An 18,060-nucleotide genomic window follows, 5' to 3' on the forward strand; every position below is an offset into this window, starting at 1 on the left:
CTTTCGAAGCGCCATTGAAGATGACGGCGATTGAGCGCTTTATAGAGGCTCGCTCGCTGAGCTCTTTCGGGTTGTTTGATTCAGTGGATTGGCCTGCTCGCACCTCCAGATCCAGATCCAGCTCCAGCGCCGAACGCTCCCTCCTTTCTTTCCTGGTCGTCCTCGAAAGAAGATGAACTTCTCCAAGCTGCTATGCTTGGTGCTCGTGTACAGCCAGCAACTTGGTCAAGGTAAGGGCGTTGAATTCAATTCCTATGTTGCTAACCATTTTGCGCAAGCTTTTAGGCGCATGAATAAAACTGGATTTAGGAGACTTAGGACTGTGTTGTGTGTGTGTGTGTGCCTTGCTTTTTCTCTGCCACATCACTTATACACTATAAAGACTAAATTCGGATTTTTGTTAACAAATTGAAATACTTTTTGAAATACTTTTTCATTTTCAAACAGAACATGGCGTTTTTTTTAAATCTAGATAACATGTTCCCTTGATTTCAAACAAAGCCTATATTTAAAAAAAAAAAATCGAAACCACTCGTGGAAACTTTAATAGCAAACTATTAGGAATTAATTCTGATTTTTGTTTTAAACAATTAAAGGGAGTCACATTTTACATTTCCCAACCAAACATGGCGTTTTTTTTTTAATCTAGATAACATGTTCCCTTGATTTCAAAGAAAGCCTATATTTTAAAATAAAAATAATCAAAACCACTCATGGAAACTTTAAAAGCAAACTATTAGGAATGAATTCTGATTTTTGTTTTACACAATTCAAGGGAGTCACATTATACATTTTCCAAGCAAACATGGCGTTTTTTTAATCTAGATAACATGTTACCTTGATTTCAAAGAAAGCCTATATTTAAAAAAAAAAAAAAATCAAAACCACTCGTGGAAACTTTAATAGCAAACTATTAGGAATGAATTCCGATTTTTGTTTAAAGGGAGTCACATTGTACATTTTCCAACCAAACATGGCGTTTTTTGAATATAGATCATTAAAATGTGTTACCTTGATTTCAAAGAAATTCTAAAAAAAAATCACATTATACATTTTCCAACCAAACATGGCGTTTTTTGAATATAGATCATTAAAATGTGTTACCTTGATTTCAAAGAAATTCTAAAAAAACAAAAAACAAAAACGAAAACATTCCAAACCACTCGTGGAAACTATCATTGCAAACACTGTTAAGACTGAATTCAGACCTTTTTTCAAACAATTAAAAGACATGATTTTAAAGAAAGCCTTTAAAAAAAACATTCAAATGTCTTTAAGACTAAATTCAGATTTTTTTTAAACAAATAAAGGAAATCACATTTTGCATGTTCAATAATCAAAATGTTACCAAAGAACCCCTATTTAAAAGAATACTTCAATATAGTATCTTATAAATATATAAGAATATTTAAAACCACTAATTGCAAACGGTCTACACTATAAAGAATCAATTCAGATTTTTTTTTTAATTTTTCAAACAGCACATGCTTTTTTTTTCTCTAATCCAAATGTTAATTTGGTTTCACAGAAAACCTATAAAACAAAACATTTCTAACCGCTTTCATGACAAAACATTTCGAACCGCTTTCATTGCAGTCAGTATACACTATTTCGAATAGATTTGGTTTGTTTTACCACCAAAAAAAGACCAATAATCACATTTTGCATTTTCAAACAGAACATGACGTTTTTTGTACAAAATAATAGATTCAGAAACCAAGGGAATCACATTTTGCTTTTACAAACACAACTTGGTAGGGAGGGAGGAGTAGAGGTCATCCAAATATGTTCCCTTTGTTTTTGTTTGAAACAACACTCCTCGAAAAGAAGACAAGACCGACACATTCAATTTGGTCTTACGCAGGGCGGATTACAATTCGGATCCAGTGGTGTCACGTAAATAACAAAGACAACAATTTACAATGGCAAAATTCATATTCAGAAATGAACATGGCAAATAGCCATTCTTTCCTCAAATGTGTACTTTGCACACAGACCAGACCAGAGTGGGTGATACTTTGCCCTCTTCTGCTTTTGTAGTGCTGGTGGAGGGGACACCAGAATGCGAGGGCAAGACTGATGGCAAGACTGTGCCGTGCAACGGCAAGAAGGGCGGAGCGCTCAAATTGAAAGTCAAAAAGACAATTGCTAGCGCTGACCCGGATGTCCAGTGGGAGAAGGATGCCGCACTTCAAAGTGACAACGCTAAGTACAAGATTGATGGTGTTAAAAATATAAACCTGGAGATCCTGAGCCTGGATGTACCGGACGAGGGAGAGTACACGGCCAAAAACACAACACCAGTGGAAAAGTTCCAGGTCAAAGGTTAGATGTTGCAGGACAGCCGCTGGCCGCACGAAAGCTTCTTGTGCACCGTTTCCTTCGCATGTTTTAGGAATGTGTGTGTGTGTGTGGGGGGGGGAGGCACGCCCACAGGGACAACACGCACACACTCCACACAGGGAAACTCTCTTATGCTCAGGAGAAAAGTTGGAGAAAAATGTCCAAAATTTGACCAAAATACATCTCGGCGTCCTTTTCAAAGGGTCCACTTAGCGCCACAGTCTTTGCTCCAATGTACTTTGCGCACAGACCAGAGTGAGTGATTCTGCTTTTCTTGTGCTGGCAGTGGTGGACTGCTTAGGTGGCACCAGCACCACACCCGGGCTGTGCAAGGGCAAAAAGGATGGCAGCATCAAATTGGGGCTCAAAAAAGGAACTGTCGAGTCAATCAAGTGGAAGAAGGGGAAGGACACGATTTTGGCCGACAACTCCAAGTACCCAGGTGGAGTCACCGGGGCTACCCTGACGATCAACAACCTGGCCGACGACGACGAGGCAAAGTTCACGGGCGGCGCCGACGGCGACGAAGAACATTTTTCCGTCCAAGGTTTGATGTTGCAGGAAAGCCGCTCGCCACACGAAAGCTTTTTGTGCACCATTTCTTTCTCATTTGATCACTTGTGCTTTTCTTGTGCTGGCAGTGGCGCCAGTCTGCCTGAGCACCGATACCACTTGCGTGGGCAAGCTGAGCAGAGACCTCGTATTGAAAGTCGAAGGCACAGTTGACTCGAAGGTCACCTGGGAGAAGGACGGCACTCCGCTTACCGATCAGAGATACGTCAAAAGCGGAACAAACGAAGTGGAGCTAAGGATCCCAAACCTGGTACCAACCGACGCGGGAACCTACACGGCCGAATACGGGCCGACGACTGTGCCCTTCACTGTCAGCATTCCGGGTGAGTTTGATGTTGCACAATCCACTCGGTGGTACGAGAGCCGAAAAGCTTTGATTGAGCCGGAACCATTTTGCATTTCATTGGCAGTGGAAGCTAACCAAGAAGCTAGCCCATTCAGCGGCACTTTTTCCTTTACAAAGCGCACTCGCGGTGCTGCGCGCAAAAGTGTGCGGCAAGTTCAAACGTTGCCAGCTGACCTTTTCCAATTGCCATTCTCCCATTCAGATCCGAAAGGAGCCGGTAGGAGCACCACCACCAAAAAGGCGCCAACTACGCTCAGCGGCGGCGGCGGCCTGTCCTACTCACCTGCTCTGCTGGTGACGGTCACCCTGGTGCATCTGCTGCTTCAGCTGGCCGCCTAGAAGACAGCACAGCACAGCACGCTGAAGGTGGAGGCAGAAAAAGCCAGCGCCAGGCAGCCCGCCCACCCACCAGCCAGCCATTGATTGGTCTCTGCATGCATTCTCCGACCATTGATTTGCCACTGTACATTTTGCCATTGAATTGCCACCATAGGCGCATTTAGTCGTTGATTAAGCTTACATTTGCTGCCACTGTAGGCGCATTTAGTTAGTTGGTAAGTTTTGGCGCATTTAGTCATGGATTAAGCTCATGCATGGAGTTAGATTTGCTTTTCCTTTGATTTGCTGCTCGATTGTTTTTTTCCCTATCTTCAATAAAGTCGTCGATCTTTGTTTTGTTTTGAATGAGCTCATTCACAAACGGCGGCTACATTTAGGGCTTGAATGACACACACACACAATATGTTTGATTGATTAATCATTGCGTGAGTGAACAAACTTGCTGCATCCACCAAGGATGAAATTGTGCGCGTGTTTTTCTCTTTGCCAAAAGTACATGCTTCATAGTGACCCAAGTTGAAAAAACAAAATTAAATGAAAAGAAAAATTATATGGAAAGGATAAAGAGCCTTACTAATTATTGGAGCTTACTTTTGCTAATATTTGGAGTAAATACATACAGACCAAATACCACTTTTTAAGAATGAAAACTGACAAGATAACATAGATGGCAACAATTTGTATGTAGTACTGGGCTTAAAGTGATAAAGTGATTAATTGTTTCGGTAAACGATTACATAATCCATCTAATATTTATATTTTGTCGGAGAAATCTATGCTAACAAAAAGACATCCAACCTAATTAAAAAATGACTAGAAAAATCACAATGACCACGATTGTGGACACGCACACACACACACACCCATCAACGACTGGCGCATCACTGAAATACCTCTGAGCCTCTATTGAGCCTCAGTTGTGTACCATTGGCGGCACGGCTTGTTTTTCTTTCGTGAGATGTGGACATCTTAAGCCCGAAATCGTTTGGACACAATCGTGTAAGCAATGCCTAGGCCATCATTTGGAAGCAAATCCTGCAAAAAGAAAAAAAACAGATTTTATAGAACAATATTGGAGTGGGGATTCAATACGATTTTGTTCTTCCATCAGATTTTCAAGCCTGATTGTTTTTTATTGATTGTGTGGGGGAAAAAAATGTGTATTTTTTAGTGCCGCTACAAAATGCCATTGCCAGTTCCCTAAACCAAAATGGCTGACTTATTGAACTGTAAGTCTTTGAAGCACCTGCGCAAGCCTGGCTTTTCCCGCCCCACGCAAGTGTGAGTACTTAGTGTACATACTTGCACCATTTGACAGGACAAAGTGACAAAGCGCGGGCGAACTGAAACGTGGAGTCGATGCCTAAGTGTGTGTGTCTTTGTTCTTATTTCCTTTTAGCATGTGGTGCACAGCATACTTTCTCCAGCTATAATTGCATGTCGTAGTACCAAGACCGATCAGAGTGCCACAGGTATTATTGGAGGAATAAAGTGTCATGGTTTTTAATGAACACTTATGCCTAGTACGCTACTGTATATTGATATTGTCTAGACCAGGGGTGCTCAAACTTTTTCAGCTTCCGAGCTACTTTTAAAATGACCAAGTCATAAAGATCTACCTACAAGAAATAAAATTAAATAAATAAATAAATAATATAGTGCGTGTATTTAATTAAAAAAAAAAAACTTTTGCGGATGAATCGGTCACCATTTTTTTCCCCCTTTCAATTGTTTTTCAAAATTCAAATCGGTTGAGCCCTTGTCAGGGTTTGCGACATCTTTTTCGGTAGTGTTTTCAAATATGAAACATCATTCACTTGAGGTTCATTTCGTCATGCTAATTTTTATACTTATGCTCCTTTTTAAAATGGGTGGTTTCAAACAACAGGTGCTCTGTCCAGATTTGTTTAACACATCTGAATGTAACATATATTTGTCAGTCAGTTGTGTATTTTTATTATCTTGAAAATTGTTAACAGTTGATCCAGATTCATCTATTCTGAGTATTCAATCATGGCTTGCATTGTCTGCGCCGCTCACAATAACAGCACCAGGGTGGTGGCCACTCATCCCTTTCCTGCACTTCGAAAATAGTCTACGTGTACGCACGCAGCAGGCGCCGATGTCCCCCCCCCCACATCTCCACTGTCGCACTACCGGATGATACCATACAGTGGGCCAGGACATATTGTGTTATTTTGTTGCTGCTCTTTTGAGGCCAAAGTTAAGACAGGAAGCTATATTTATTATTGCATCCTCCTTTTTCATGTCTATCTCTGTCTGCCTGCGACCTATTGAATACACCACGTCCACTATGTTGCTTCCGTTTGCTCCATCCCAACTCAATCGTTAAGCTACTGCAGGCTTTCAAAATAAACATGTTTTGTGCTCTTTTGCAGCGAGTGCCTTTTTTTTTCCTCTTTCTTTTTTTTTTTTTTTTAAAAGCGCAGTCAAATGGGATTTCAGATGAAAGAGACTTTTGCACGTGTTTGGGAAAAGAGAGACAGATCTAAGATGGATAAATAAGATAGAATTCCTTGTTGAGAAACCACAACTGATCTCAGAACTCGGAGATATGTTGCGCAATCGTTGAGCATGACTTGGGTTTGCAGAAGGAGAATGAGTCAAATAGGGCGACGACACAAATGCATGATAACATCTCTGCATTATGTACTGTATGCTTGCGCTCCAATGAGAAGTTGATTTTGTTCCAGATATGCTGAGGCGTGTGTAATGTCCTTGGCACAGTGTTGCAGCTGCTGGTGAGCTCATTTCTTTTTCCTCAGGAAGGGAAGTGACATTCTAGTTTAGAGAGGTTGTCTTCAAGGTTGCACAGACAGAGACAGACAGTACAGGAAACTGCTGTAGAAAATTACACCAAGATTAAATATTCAAAATGTATACTAAAGGTTGCACAGAGAGAGAGAGACAGCACAGGAAAATTGTGTAGAAAACTACACCAAAATAAAACCACAATTTGCCTTGAAATGCAAAAGTGGATGAACATTTTTCAAGATACATTATAACATCCTATACTGTTTATTTTAATTTACGGTATCGTATGTTATCAAAATTGTCACTTGGCCGTCGTCTATTGCAGCCCGGAAGTGGCTCTCTACCTGTGATTCCTTCTCAAGGTTTCTACCCACCATTTTCTCTTAAGGAAAGAAAAATCCTTGATAGGGGATGTTGATTTTTGTGAACCGCGATCCTGGAAGCCATTAAAAATGTGTCATTAATGGCCATATAAATCAACTCGTCTTGCCTTACAGATTCAAATGAAAGCTTCTGTTTTTTTTCAATAGGGTAAATAAAAGCTTGGTCTATAAACACTGAATAAGCAGTAGAAAATGGATGGGTGGAAGTTGGGCATCACATTTAAGAGGGTTCGGAAAATACAGTCACTGTCTTCGAATACCTTAACACGACGGCAAACAGAATCTCACAAGAATAAAAACCTCAACCGGAAGAAAAATGTCTAATTGTTTACCCATTATGGCGGTGTAGTTAGTGATCCGCTCTAGACCTTCCATGCAAGTTTCTGGTTGCCGGGGAATAGCTGGAGGTCATGACTGGCACTTTGAGCCAGCTGACTGACTTCCCCGCTTCTGAAAACGTCAATGAAAAGCTACTTTCTCCCTCGCCGCTGTGTAGTGCGACAGCGAGGTGGGGGAAAGTGTGGACAATACAGTCAGCCAACGCTGGGCAGACTCACAATGTGAACTCTCTGTGAAGCCTTTCTCATGATCCAAGATTTGCACCAATCAGGCAATTGCATTTCTCTCCACTCCAATTATGCGGGGAACACATGCAAATTCACGTGCCGGCCCACATCACATTGGATGCGACGTAATGGAGACAACAAAGAAGCATGTGATCATCCCCCTAAAAACAGGGACTACACAGTGTTGGGATTACATAATTCTGTCTTTAAAGAATCGCTGAGTATCTTGAACAGTAAAATGACCTTACTCGACCTTTCGAATGCAGCCTCGAGGTTTGGGAAACTGTAAACATTAAGTGTGCTCCTTACCACCAGCGGTATTCTGCTTAATAGTATGGAAGATCAAAACATAACATTGTGCTACTCCACTCATGCGAGAATATGAAATGACAGAGGAACAGACTGTCAACTATGAATATTAAGTGAACAGTTATACAAGATAAAAATAACAAAAATTAAGCAACTTTTTCTGTGATGTTTGACCAGAAATGTCAAAATCAAGTCCAGAAAGTAAAATCCCTGCCACTGTTTGGCTTTAGTCACCGATGGTTGGAATCAAACTAGCACGCTAACTAGGTTCAGAAAGTAAAACCGCTGCTACTGTTTGGCTTTAGCCAAAAATGCTACTAATCAAACAAGCTAGCTGGCTAGCTAGCGAGGAGGTACACGGGCATAATATGCGCTGTATATTTACTGTCCTTACTAAACTGATTTGCATTAGGTCTGCACACTGATGATACAAAAATAAATAGCCTAATACAATCATCCCAAAAGACAATTGGTTTTACCTGAAGGGTTTACAAACAAAGCCTTTGATATTCTGGACGACTGTCCTTGGAACAAAAGGCCAGACCAAACTATTCCCATGACAGGATGGGAGGCAACCAAGCGAGATAAAATTCAATAGTAACTCAATAGTCACACCCAGATCAAGTCTGGTAACAACTTAGATGTGGAACGATGCAATCATGACTCGTTGCTGATAAATGACTCAACCTGTTTAGCCAAAGCAATTTAGGATTACCCAAAAAAAACAACGGTCTACTTCCTGGAGGGTTTCTATCTTAACCACGCAAAATGACACTGCATGGAACTATCATCGATCTATTATCAAACGATGTATTAGACAGAAAAGCTTTGTTAAAATGTGGTTTATGCTGAAATGTTGGTAGTCCGTGAACATGTTTTGCATACGGTTGAGCAAGGGCCAAACCCAGTTGCCGTGATGCTGAAATTCCAAGGAGTTTAGAATGAATAATTTTTCGGTTGTAAAAGACAGCTATGTTAACATGTGCTAACACTAAAATACAGCCAAACATCTGAGCTCAAACAAATTCTGAGGACTTTTAACCGTACAATTTGCTCCTTAACAAAGTTGAACTGTTACCTGTAGTGATTGTACAGATTTTGATTTGTTCTAGTTGAGAAAATTATATTAAAACAACAATTTTCTCATTGCCACAGGTAATTTCGGTCGTTTTCAAGCAACGGTTGGCATTGAACTCTGGGACATTGTCAAGCATTTGAGACAGTCTATAGGTCTCCTTGAGGTTATAATGCAGTTCTGGTCCAGTTGAAACTTTTGACAAAACTATAGTACACTATTGGGTCATCTTGGATGGTAGGTTGGCATTAAGGATATAGCACTACATTGATTTCAGTATCCAAAGGCCAGTAAAACATTTGCTCCTCTGTCTGGTATCCGTGACCTGACCTGACCTGACCTGTATCCCACAGGGGTCCTCTCTATGTAATCTACAGCTGTAACTTAATATGCAAAACAAAACCAGTTATTTTTGTTTTTCAGTAAAATTGTTATTAGTTCTCCTTGATATGTTCCATGTCATCTATTTGAAAGTCCTGAGGCAGGGGTTTTGTTTGTGTTTGCTGCACGCAAATGAGTGTGCGCGCGGTGGGCGGGTCGTGACGTCACCGCGCACTTGTTTACAACCAATGAGGGAGCAGCGACTCTGCACAAAACTGGTTGCTTCTGGTTTGCACGCATACATATATTAGCGGAGCCGGTGAAGAGGCAAAGCATTGGCACAAAGGCGAGCCGGCGGTGCCACAGCCCGACGTTTTAGCGGCGTCAAGACGACGAGACACTCGGGGTAAGTCCGCCGGCTTGAAACACTACACGAGCGCTCGTCATATTTCCCCCCCCGCGACCAGCGTGTCACTTGACAGAAAAAAAAAAAACCCAACAAAACCGCTCGTTTTGTTTATCGTCCGTCTGCACTTTAACAACAGTGTCACACACAAAAAGATTTTTGAGTAGAAAATTGATGACACTCGTGTTTTTACTTTAAAATAATAAGTTGTTTAACTGTTTGGATCGGCGTGCACGCGCAGTGTTTCTCTTGTTGTCAGTTTTTTTTTTTTTAACAAAATGCTGTGTGTGCTGATGATGGGAAATCTCAGTGCACTTGTGTTGGTGGTCCATGGCCACTGTGGCACCGCAGTTTCTACGTGGCACTTGTCTGCCACCCTTACTAGTCTATAACAACAACTAACGAGGTCAGATTTGTATTTTTTTTCTGGTCAGATTTGTATTTTTTTTCTGGGACACAATTTATTGCTGTTCTTTGGAATAAATGATTCATAATTTTTCATGCCTACTGCTGCTGATTATTGTTCTTTATTCAGTTAGTATCACTTGGCCAAATCTCTAACATTTCATACTAATAAATAAAAACAAATGTTAAACATGTCCTGAGTGTTGTTCGTCACCTAAATGTTGAACAGAGATGTACCAAAGTCAAATTCCTCGTTTGGCACGCTCAAACATGGCCAATAAAAATTCTTGAATCTTGAAATGATGATGTGTCAAATGGCCAAAGCAATTATTAGCAAGAGAAACTTACTCAATGCATTTTTTCTTTTTGCCTTTAGTATTAGCATTCAACCTTGAAATAAGGCTAGTATCAGCCTGATATTGGTACTAGTAATGGTAGTATTAGTCACCCTTCCCTAGTTATTACTGCCAAACCAAGCAAAGGAACAATATTGCAAAATCAGTTATGAACCCATAAATCATCAAAAGTGTGATGTATATTGTCAAACAATTCAGATTGGATTATTAAACACCTAAAAGGATTCTTCAGTTTCAGCCACACTACATTACAATAACTGAATACTTCACTCAGACATATAATACAATTACATGTTGCAAAAAAAAAAAACCCTCATGAGAATAAAGTTGTAATTTTACAATAAAGAAATATTCCACACATGTTTGTGTTTTATTCCACACATGTCTGTATTTACATGACATTCCATTATCCTAGGGCAAAAGTGTGGAATGTCTAACCTTTGACACAAAGCAGCTGAGATTAAGAGGTTTTTTTTTTTTGTTCTCGCTCGATGCAGCGAAGGACATGTTTGTTGTCGTACAAACGGGGTCTCCAAAATAACCGCAGATGTGACAGTGCATGCAGCTGGAATTAAAAATGGAGAGATGGGGGACAGGAGTTCACTTGTAAGAAAGGCTGACTGTGCTCTTTGAAAAAAAAATAATAATAATAATCAAAAGGCCACTAGCAGATGTGTTGTAGATTGCCATTTCTAGGTCAGTGGTAACCCCCCCGCCCTCCTTACACCACCTCACCCTGAGCTCCCGATCCACCCAAGGCCAGCCCACACATTAATCTGCCGTGATGGTGTAAAGAGTGCGGCGGCAGTATTAACCAAGCACGAAATTACAAGCGAGAGGTTGCTTTTGGTTCTGTCAGCTTCGCTCATTCCAGAATGTACATTCTTCAGATTAACATCCCTTTTTTAATTCCGTAAAATAAATTACCCGGTCGGTCTAAATTTGACCGACATAAAATTCCCGAGGATTACGTATGTCTCATTTGAGTTTAAGACCCAGCATGACTGAACCATCCCAAAGAAGTATTTTCGTAATTAGATTGCGTAATTACGTCAAAGTACAGTTTGTGACCTGTGGAGGCAGTAGTGAGTCTGGCACCACAATCCAACTGGGGAGCTGGATGATGGGACACAGTATATCCAATCTCCATTTCCCTCCCCCTCCCACACACACATTTATGTCTATGAAAACACAGATTCAGGAAAAAAAACACCTTTAAATTTAAGTAAAGCAGCATCACATGTTTTGTCAATATATCTCCTCAACCATTTGTTTCGTCTACTACTTTGGCACCCTCTTCTCCGACCAACTGATAAGTTTCCATTTAAAATATCCACAAGTCTGGGACAAAAAGCCAAAGCAAAATGACCAAATAGCTTCATTTTATCGCATTATTCTTTCTATAAAAACGACCACCGCTCAATAAATCCATGCGGAGGCTGACCCACATCCCGGTAGATGGTAACAGCGCCATATCACGTGTTCAGATAAACATGGTTAACACATATGTGCTCCATATGAAAATAATGTCAAATAGGTGCTTCTGCAAATTTACGCGGTGTGACTCTCAACTCAGTCAGCTCATGTTCAGCCCTGCACCTTGCATGCTAATGCGTTAGCTGTCGCGACTGTCACCTTTGAGTTTGCATGTCTCGCGTCTTGAAAAGAAAAACATTTGAATTTCATTCTTGCTGAAATGGAAATTCTAACCAAACCTCTTTTGAACACCTCATACCCAAGTCTGACTTATTGCGAAAATCAGATGACGCGATTGCGGACGGTAATTACCTTCTGACACAAGCTGAGTCAAAACATTTCTTCATCCTTTCCCCACAGCCCAAATTGCAGAGGAGCTTGGACGGCATGCAAAGTTGTGAAATCTCCTCAGACGGCGCTGATGATCCCCTTAGTAGCGGCCTGCGCACTCCTCGGCAGCCTCGAGTAGTCGTGATCGGCGCTGGCTTGGCCGGACTCGCTGCAACCAAGGTCTTGCTCAAGAAGGGCTTCACTGATGTCACAGTCCTAGAAGCCCTAGACCACATCGGCGGGAGAGTTCAAAGTGTTAAGCACGGTGAGAAAAAACAAATATGGCGCCATACTAACAAAAGGCAGATCTTACATAAAGGTACATAAATAAAGTATCTGGTATTGGTATCGGTGTTGACATCAGGCTTATTTCATCGTATAGGTACTCGCAATGTCAAAATGTGGCCGACCAGTCAATACAAATTTGAAGATTAGAACATCGTCATTAATTTTATGCAATTTTAAGTTTGGGGGGGGAAACCTTTGGTATCAGAAGTATTAGTGGTATCAGTTCTTGGTATCGGTGACTACTCAAGAACAATCGGTAAAATATAAAATAAAGTATCTATCTTGGAATAAAGTAGTATTGAGTACCGCTAATATTTACTGGATATACTTTATTGATTTGTTCTTGCTTTCTAGCAGAAACACAATTTTGTTGCAAAAGCAAATAACTTTAGTCGAGCCTCGGGCGACAGTAAATCTGTCTGGAACACTATACTGTAAATGCATGAGGTCTGATCGGCGTTAGCGTGTCTCTCCCCCAAAAATTATTGCTGCATTTTTTCTTGCAGGTGAAACAGCTTTGGAGTTAGGAGCCACGTGGATCCACGGCGGCACCGGGAACCCGGTGTACCACTTGGCCGAGGACAACGGGCTGCTGGAGCACACGGATGGCGAGACGAGCGTCGGGCGCATCAGCTTGTACAGCAAGAACGGTGTCGCGCACTATCTGACCAATGTTGGCAAGAGGATCCCCAAAGACCTCGTGGAGGAGTTCAGTGATCTCTACAATGAGGTCAGAGAACCCAGGTTTTTGGAATCATACCTAAACGTTGAATCGTTAAGTCGGTTTATGTGATCAACGCTTGCCTAAATTGTAACATGAAGATTTTATTCAGTCATATCACACTAAATTTATGACATCATTTGGAGTCTCATGCATTTCAGTTGACGCATGTGTTTGAAAGCACAGGTCGGGAAGAAATCATAAATGAATGAACATACAAAAACAGTACAAGGAAATTTTATCTGTAATAAATTCAACTGAAATAATATTGCGACTTAATTACGAATCATAAAACAAACTATTGACGACTAAGGCAATTAAAATTGTTCCTTTTGTGTTCTCCTTCCACAGTGCGACAATAGATTAAAATAAAAAACAGCTACTGGAGCACCAATACAGCACAAGCCAACGCTTAATGCCCCCCCCCCTCCCAACCCACAGTGCCCTCACAAAAACATTGAACAATGCACATTTGTTTTTACCGTTACCAAGCTGATCGCTCCACTGATAAACACGCGCCATGGCGCAAGTTATCATATCTTGTCCCTGCTCTAAACATCTAATAAAAGCCCAATCAAACATTTGTCTTGCTTGTGGAACAAAACCTAAATGACAGTCAAGGCTTTGTATTTTGCAAATAATAGAGCCCTTCTTCCTGAATCATGGGCGCGGGTGTACCACACATCTGGGAAAACAGTGACACAAATATCACAACCACACACACACTACCCTTTCTTTGTTGACATTTTGCCCTTAGCGCTTGTCTATTTTCTTAGCAAACATCACACACTAAAAAACCAAAACGAGATTATAGCAGATTACCAGGTTGTCAACATGGACTGGCGTTATTACCCTGGCTTTTTTTTTTCCCTTCAAGCATGTTTGGAAAGCCATAAAAAAACATTACAAATAAGTGCAGATGTCAGCACAGCAGTATTTTTGTCAGACATACTATTTCCGTGCTAGTCATAAAAAAAGAAGTCAGAGTTGACCTTTCTATCCTACTCTGCCTTCACCACAACATTGTTCTAAACTTCCCCGAGTTACAATTGCAAGAGACATAAATGGGTGTGATCCTCGGCCAAGATTCAATCTGGTCTGGTCAAGTGGAACTCGTAATCTAGCAGGAAATCAAACTGTCAATGCTACTGAAAGCTCAATTTCTGTAAAATAGTCTTAATCTATTCTTTTAGATCACAAAAAACTTTCAAAAGGGGTGTGTAGACTTTTCAAATCCACTATGTCAGCTGTGAGTGACTCCAGTTCACCAGTGGAGGCCCGGCTCGACGGACAGAAGATGATCTGGGTTCACTTCCGTGGTTGTCTTTCTTGTTTGACCTCTTTCTTCCTCTTTTCGCAAAGTGATGACTCTCCGTCTCGCTTTAGGTATATGAGCAGACTCAGGAATTTTTCCAACACGGGAAGCCCGTCGGCGCCGAAAGCCAGAACAGCGTCGGCATCTTTACGCGAGATGTCGTGCGCAAGCGGATTACAATGGACCCAGATGATTCCGAAAGCACCAAGAAGCTCAAACTGTCCATGCTTCAGCAGTACCTCAAGGTTTGCACTCATGGAAATGTGGCCTCACCACCAAATTCAGCACAACTTGTCATTTCTCGTTCTCAAAGCTAGTAATTTTTTTCTTTTAATAACTTCCTACCATGCACTAAGAAATGTTGTAAAATGTCTTTCTTTAGGTTGAAAGTTGCGAAAGCAGCTCTCCCAACATGGATGAGGTGTCTCTGAGCGAGTTTGGCGAGTGGACAGAGATCCCCGGCGCGCATTACATCATTCCCACAGGTTTCAATAAGATCGTGGAGCTCCTATCCAGGAACATCCCCCCTCACACCATCTGCCTCAACAAACCAGTCCGCTGCATCCACTGGAACTACTCGGCCCAGCGGGACGACACAAACCGGAACAACAACCACAATCGGAAGACCCTCGACGTCGGGCACCCCGTTAGCGTGGAGTGCGAAGACGAAGAGTGGATAATGGCCGACCACGTGATCGTGACGGTTTCCTTAGGTTTGTTAAAGCACAACCACGAGGCCATGTTCTCACCTTCTCTACCTGAGGACAAAGTGTTAGCCATTGAGAAGCTGGGCATCAGCACCACAGATAAGATTTTCTTGGAGTACGCCGAGCCGTTCTGGAGTCCCGAGTGTAACAGCATTCAGTTTGTGTGGGAAGACGAGGCCCAGCTTGAGCAGATGACCTACCCCGAGGAGCTGTGGTATAAGAAGATCTGTAGCTTCGACGTGCTCTACCCCCCGGAACGCTACGGCTACATGCTGAGCGGCTGGATCTGCGGCGAGGAGGCTCTCTGTATGGAGCGCTGCGATGATGAAACTGTAGCCGAGACGTGCACAGAGCTACTCAGGCACTTTACAGGTCAGAAAAGCCGATTAGCATTTGTTGTTGTGTGATTCCTTGACAGAAAATGAATCTTACTGCTGTCAAAATATTTACATTCTTGATGGAGTCATCTCATTTGCACAACCTACTGGAAACAAGGCACCTTCTGTTGATTGTTGACCGTAAGCAGAAATATTGTCTAACAGGTTTGGGTAAAGAACTTCAAAATGTAAAATGCATATTGCAGACAATAATGTGCATTTTCCATCCCGATCTCTAACATTTAAGAAATATTTGTCCTGTGTCCCAAAATGTACACTAGGTAGCAGAGCTCAAGAGTAAGCTCACTGACCAGATCAGGTTGAACACTGTAATATGAAAATACACGAGTGAGTATTTGCCCAGCCAACAGTGCGTCACCACCATAACAAGTTGTATCAGGCTAGACTTTTGTTTGTACTATATAAATACACACACGGAAGAGATTATAAATGTAATTAAAAACCCGGTAGTCAAAGTACCATAAGACTTTCAAATGCACCGGCAACGTTTTACGTATAAACATTATCACGTCTGTTTAAACTTAGCTTATTTTGCACTGAGTGTACTTTTAGCTGTATTAATGAGCAACAAGTACAATGAACCCCTCAACCCACAAAATGGGGTTTACAATTTGCCTGTAGGTGCCACAAAATGGCTGCAAAGCATCTAATCCATTCTGTTTTGTTTAGGTAATTTTCAGTGTTCTGCAACGACACAAGAATTTAGCCTTTACATAATCATAAACCCATGTTACGTAAACAATTCTATTCATTCATCAAATTCCTCAACGCAAACAAATCTCAGATGGTTGAAAATGATCAACATGACAGTATTAGCTTGTATTAGCTTAACCAAGATGCATCATCACATGCTAGCATAAAATGACATCACTACAAAAATTGAGCACTAGCTCTTACGGAATGGTTTTTTTTTTGGCAAAGCAAATGAATTAAAATTTTGTTGATGAAGGTGCCATCATGCTCTTTTCAAGCATAGTTTTTTTTCCTGCTAAGAATTCTTTTGCCAGAATCATACCATGCCTTGTTGCTAAAATGTGATTATATGTTTAAGCACACTGGCTCAAACGCCTTTCATTGGCTGAAATTACTTTTAGTGAACAGAAAGTTGAAAAAATGATGAACTAGCTTACCAGATGAGTTAAGGTGGCGTTATGGCTATACCTTTGGTGAGCAAAGCCTTCTTTGACATGCGGTCTGCCATTTCCACATGTTACTGAAAAAAATGGCCGACTCAAAGAGACAACACAGGTGATAATGGAGTAACACGCGTTCTGATAGGCTGAGAGCAAACGAAGAGGAACTACTCAACACCTGTCATTAATTAGCTCACCTTAATTAGCTTTTTTTTAACTTCTCTTGCTAATCAAGCTCAATAGTGACCATATACGAGCACCAGGAGAGATTGACTAATTGATTTTAATCAATACATTTTTGATGATGCTAATAGTCTTTATCTACAGGGAACCCTGACATTCCAAAGCCCCGGCGTATCCTGCGTTCCTCCTGGGGTAGCAACCAATACTTTCGAGGCTCCTACTCCTATACCAGGGTAGGCTCCAGTGGCGGAGACTTTGAGAGGCTAGCCATGCCACTGCCTTGCGCCAACAGCACCAAGGCTCCGGTAACAGTTGCTAGCTTGTTGACATTCTTTTTTTTAATTTTTGTAAGTTAGTGCATTTGTTAGAAAACATTGCACTGAGAACATGTCATGGAAAAACAACAACTCGGCATTAAAATACTGTTTGTCACACTGACACGGATGTCATTTTAGCTCTAAAGCTCTGATTTATTCGCTCAGGCCCTGCAGCTCCTGTTTGCTGGCGAGGCTACCCACCGCAAATACTATTCCACTACCCATGGTGCATTGTTGTCCGGACAGCGAGAGGCCTACCGTCTGGTGGAGATGTATCAGGACTGGCAAGCTGCTGACACCACAAAGCCTAAAATGTAAAAAAAAAAAAGACAAAACAGGTGTTTACGGGGGGGAAAAAAAACAACAAAACTTCTTACAGCTTAATTTATAGTCTTCTAAATATATATGGTGGGCATTATTACTTTGGGTAATATTTTTACTGTAATGTAGATTCAAATCCTGCCATGTTGTATGTCAGGTGAAATGCTCAAAGGTTGCCAATGGTGCTATGTCAAAAACGATACTTCTTAATACACAGAAACTATCATCTAATGTCTTTAATAACAGCAACCATGATTTAACTTGATTTTTTTAATGTAAGTGCCTTCTGTACCCTAATGTTTGTTTATATATATATAAAGTGTGTGTGTGTGTGGATATAAAAACTAAGAGGTTTTCAACCAATTAAAAGCTTTTATTATCATCTCACAAGATCGATGTGTAATCATTGTCATAAACTATTTTTGGTCATAAATCAACACGCACCGGAAACAAGAATAAGTGTTGGCGGCTAAAATTGATGGAAATTGGCACAAGCTTTGATCAAAAAGTACACTTCTCACTTATTAGCATCTTTATATGCTACACTTACGAGGTAGCATTTTCAATTTTATCAATTTTTTGGGAGAAATCATTGATTGTTTACCTACCTTAAACGCACCCTTGCTGCTCAGTAATATAGCCACGCCCACTTCCGTCAGATTTCTGACGGCCCT

General features: G+C 41.1%; 2 protein-coding genes and 1 long non-coding RNA gene across 5 annotated transcripts; 2 read left to right on the top strand and 1 right to left on the bottom strand.

The window, feature by feature from the left end:
* The first annotated feature begins 59 nt into the window (after nucleotides 1-59).
* Nucleotides 60-3,933, top strand: LOC148399572 (hemicentin-1-like). Its single transcript, XM_088372432.1, has 5 exons — nucleotides 60-230; nucleotides 2,041-2,325; nucleotides 2,630-2,890; nucleotides 2,985-3,239; nucleotides 3,465-3,933. The coding sequence occupies exons 1-5, from the start codon at nucleotides 173-175 to the stop codon at nucleotides 3,599-3,601; spliced, it is 996 nt and encodes a 331-aa protein (XP_088228558.1). The 5' UTR covers nucleotides 60-172; the 3' UTR covers nucleotides 3,602-3,933.
* LOC148399573 (uncharacterized) lies at nucleotides 72-18,058 on the bottom strand. 2 transcript variants are annotated; one of them, XR_015857832.1, is made up of 5 exons: nucleotides 17,995-18,058; nucleotides 16,563-17,372; nucleotides 11,986-12,228; nucleotides 7,092-10,762; nucleotides 72-4,636 (listed from the first exon to the last, which is right to left on the bottom strand). It is a non-coding gene; the product is annotated as an uncharacterized LOC148399573 (long non-coding RNA). The 2 variants fall into 2 exon arrangements; XR_015857833.1 differs by lacking the exon at nucleotides 7,092-10,762.
* smox (spermine oxidase) lies at nucleotides 9,290-17,776 on the top strand. 2 transcript variants are annotated; one of them, XM_088372429.1, is made up of 7 exons: nucleotides 9,290-9,436; nucleotides 12,034-12,268; nucleotides 12,798-13,021; nucleotides 14,399-14,572; nucleotides 14,710-15,406; nucleotides 16,893-17,053; nucleotides 17,231-17,776. In XM_088372429.1, exons 2-7 carry the CDS (start codon nucleotides 12,061-12,063, stop codon nucleotides 17,381-17,383), a joined length of 1,617 nt encoding a protein of 538 aa, XP_088228555.1. In that variant the 5' UTR covers nucleotides 9,290-9,436; nucleotides 12,034-12,060; the 3' UTR covers nucleotides 17,384-17,776. The 2 variants fall into 2 exon arrangements, with proteins under 2 accessions (XP_088228555.1, XP_088228556.1); XM_088372430.1 differs by having other exon boundaries at nucleotides 16,893-16,981.
* Nucleotides 18,059-18,060: the final 2 nt, after the last annotated feature.

This window comes from Syngnathus floridae, chromosome 4, assembly GCF_059516105.1.
Source record: "Syngnathus floridae isolate MCC-2025c chromosome 4, RoL_Sflo_1.0, whole genome shotgun sequence".
NCBI lineage: Eukaryota > Metazoa > Chordata > Actinopteri > Syngnathiformes > Syngnathidae > Syngnathus > Syngnathus floridae.